This window comes from Octodon degus, unplaced genomic scaffold (assembly GCF_000260255.1).
Source record: "Octodon degus isolate 3935 unplaced genomic scaffold, OctDeg1.0 scaffold00015, whole genome shotgun sequence".
NCBI classification, from domain to species: Eukaryota; Metazoa; Chordata; class Mammalia; order Rodentia; family Octodontidae; genus Octodon; species Octodon degus.
The window spans coordinates 22,620,221-22,623,687 of NW_004524591.1; the positions used below are offsets into that span (position 1 = coordinate 22,620,221).

The following is a 3,467-nucleotide window of genomic DNA, read 5'->3' on the forward strand; positions in this document are numbered from 1 at the left end:
TTTTTTTTTGCCAGCTCAGCCTACCCTGGGGGCAGGGCTGGCCAGCATGTGGTGCTGGGGGATTGAACCATGGTCCCTGCGCTATGCCTAAACTTGCCTAAGCAGGTGCTTTAGACCACGGAGCTATCTCACCAGCCCCAGTTTTAACATTTTATTATGAAAAATGTCAAATGTATGTTATTTAGAGAGCGCTGTATAACAAGTACCCATCACCCAAGTTCACTAATTATCAGTAAATAGCTATTCTTCTTTCAAAGATACATTTTCCTCTTCCTATTGGAGGATTACAGATAGGAAAATTTTAAATTGCTTTCTGAGAAAACGAAGATACTCTACTGCTATAAACATTTACCCTACAATATTGCAGTACTCTGAAGATAAATTACTAGTTTACTACAAGTAAGATAATGCTATTTAAAAAAGAATTATGTACTACTGCTAGAAGCATAAACAGAAGCAACTATCAAAATTTTCTTCCAGTAATATGTCCTACAGTTATGACTACACAGGTGTATAAACGTACATAGGTATGTGTGCATATGCTATGCCACCCCCCCCAGGATTACTGGCAATACAAAATTCATTTACTTCTGATAGTAATTTAAAAATTGTATTATGGAAATGAAATGTAATGTAACTGTTGAAATGAATGAGAGACCTACATGAACTGACAAAGATATTCAACCAATATAGTCAAATCAAAAAGAGGGGCCAGGGAGATGGCTCAGTAGAATAAGCGCTTGCCTGGCAAGCACAAGGGCCTGAGTTCATTCCCCGGTTCCGCTGAAAACAAAAACAAAAACAACAAAAACTCAGAAAAGAAATTTGTCAAATAGCTTATATTATAATTAGAGTTGTTTTAAAGAAAGAGAATATGATTTACATATACGTACAACATAACTGGTGATATAATCAGTATGGTGTATAGGTACTTGCCTGCAGTGTGGGGGTTTTCAGACTGCGCTGAGAAAGCTCTGGGAGAGAAAGTGTGTTATGCATATCCAGTTGAAGCATCTAAATAGAAACAAACCTAGAGATTATTTCAAAACATTGATTTAGTTCTCATTATTTATGTATTTAGTTCTCATTTATTTATGTCACAGGGTCTTACCACACAATTCAGACTCATAGTGATTCTCCTGTTTCAGCCTTCACAGTGCTGGAATTACAGGTGTGTGCCACCAACACTTGGTTTTGACAAGGCCAGCACAGCATGCCCAGAGTTCCGGGGCTGGCATGGTATGTGGTACTGGGGAATCACTTAGGTCCCTGAGCTTGCCAGGCAGACACTAAGACCACCAAGCTATCTCCTTAGCCTGATTTTGCTCATCGTACATTTGAAAGTTGTTTGGTTCAAATATAAGCATTAAAAAGTATATCCAAATTCTGAAGGGGGGAGGGGGTAAGGGGACATAAAAGAGTTAAAATGTGTTATGCACCAAATCATGATGTAATTCTTATGTATTAGAAGCATGTACTAATAAATTTAATATATATCCAAGTTCTAGCAAAAATTTTTATTTTTTTTTTGGCAGAACTGGGGATTGAACTCAGGCCTTACACTGAGCCATCTCCCCAGCCCAGCAATACATTTTTAAACAATTACCTCTTTTGCCTTTTCCTCCTCTTCCTCTATCTCATGCTCCAGAATGTCAATTTTGTTTTTCAGACTCTGAATATTCCCAGTCACTGATTCTGTAGTCTGTACTATTTTATCTATTTCTTCCTATATATACAAAATAAAAAAATGAGAAATTAATGAAATGAATATGAAAACATTAGGGACGTCTTGGGTTGCAGGCCAAATATAGATTTAGCCAGAATCCAGGTTCCTAAAAAGTGTGAGACATGACATGGCTTTCTCCCAGCAGTCTTTCTTTTCTTTTGAACAGTTTCTTCACTATTTACAATACCCATTACACATCTGGATCTTATTCTTTCCATTTCTCATACTACTGAGACAATACGATGCTTGCACATGCGGGTATTTATCTCACTTCTGAGTATAGTCTCGTTGCATCCACTGACTTATAAGTCTCAAGTTATGGCTTAGTAGTATTCCATTATATACAATATCAGCATCTTTTTTGGGGGCGGGGCGGCTCAGCCCTCCCTGAGGACGAGCTGGCAGGTATGCAGGGTATGAGGTTCTAGTGACTGAACAGCCTTCCCATGTTGGCAGCTGTAGGAAGCTCAGAAATTGATGAAAGGTGTGTAGGTGGGACTAGGTCTCAGTGCCTAAAGCAAACAAGCTACCTCAGTCCTGAGATAAACATCCTGTCTGGTTAAGGTCAGCCATTAGTCGCTAGGCAACTTTGTAACGCGTGTTATAACTAAAGGGAGGTTTTAATGAATCCCTACATTCGTTGCCCAGAACAGGATGCCCCTAGAAGATGACACCTGGTAGAAGTTTGGGGGGTGGAATCACTCCCAAAGAGCGTGCATAAGGGAGGGAAGTGGATTGGTTACAGAAAGCAGGATTCAGCACAGGCATGCATTGGGGCTGGTGTACTAGGTGTAAAAGTTGGGGGTGGAGGCTCACTAGGGCCAGAGATAAAGGAGCACAAAGAGAGAAAGAGGCTTCAGAAAAGTTAGACAAGAGTTAAAAATGGGAAAAACAAGAGTTTCAACGACCGTAGATGTTTAGAGATGTATATAATTTTTTTTTTTTTTTTTTTGGTTCTTACATACGTGCTACTTTCTAAAGACTTGGTATGGACTAGTTTTAAAATCAAGTTCCAAATGGACAAGGAGTGTAGAGCAAAAGTACAGCAGATGGAGTTTAAACCCTCTAGCTTTGCTCAATTAAATAAAAAAGGAAAAAGTTCTTTTAAACCATTGGATCTTTTAAACCAATGGTTTTAGCCATTGGTTCTAAGCAGCATAGCGCTGGTTAGGGGAGGGGTACAAATTGGGCTCCAGGAGACCCTGCGCTCATTACTAGGCAGACCCAGGTGGGATTCCCCAGCTGCCTGTGCATCTGTTTGCACCATCCAGCCACAGAGGTTGGTGCATGCCAACTACAGTCCTGTGTGCCTCGAGCTACATGGGCGGGGGTCATGCCTATGGTGTGCTATGGCCTTGGCATCAGCTGTGGGCCTTGCTGGCATCACAAATTTGTTAAAACCCAAGATAGTGCCTGTGTTTAAAATCTGTTGGGGTTTTTGTGTGTGTGTGAAACTGGTGACTGAACTCAGGCCCTTGAACTTGCCAGGGAAGCGCTTATTCTACTGAGCCATCTCCCTGGCCCTGTGTTTAAAATCTGGGCGAAAAACAAAACAATGGTTTTAAGGAGCCACAGCTGCAGTAGTCCTGGCCAAGGCAGCTCAGGGCTGAGTTACACACCAGGACTTCAACCTCAAGGAAAGTACAGCCATTTTCTTCATCTCCCTTGCAGTTGCGATTGGGGGTGGGGGTGTTATGGCAGGTTTTCAACATCTTTATCCTGTTTCTTTTTTTTTTTTTTT

The 3,467-nt window shown here is 40.8% G+C and overlaps 1 protein-coding gene across 4 annotated transcripts in view; it reads right to left on the bottom strand.

Annotated features, from left to right (window-relative positions):
• LOC101571683 (centromere protein Q) overlaps positions 1 to 3,467 on the bottom strand; it is a 20,867-nt gene that overhangs the window by 426 nt on the left and 16,974 nt on the right. For 2 of the 4 annotated variants that reach the window (XM_004626579.2, XM_023709930.1), the window contains 2 exons: positions 1,607 to 1,726; positions 937 to 1,014 (listed from right to left, as the gene is read on the bottom strand). In XM_004626579.2, coding sequence (XP_004626636.1) covers positions 937 to 1,014; positions 1,607 to 1,726 — 198 coding nt within the window. Of the gene's footprint in view, positions 1 to 744; positions 784 to 936; positions 1,015 to 1,606; positions 1,727 to 3,467 lie in introns of all 4 variants that reach the window. The other 2 variants (XM_023709931.1, XM_023709932.1) reach the window with 2 other exon arrangements.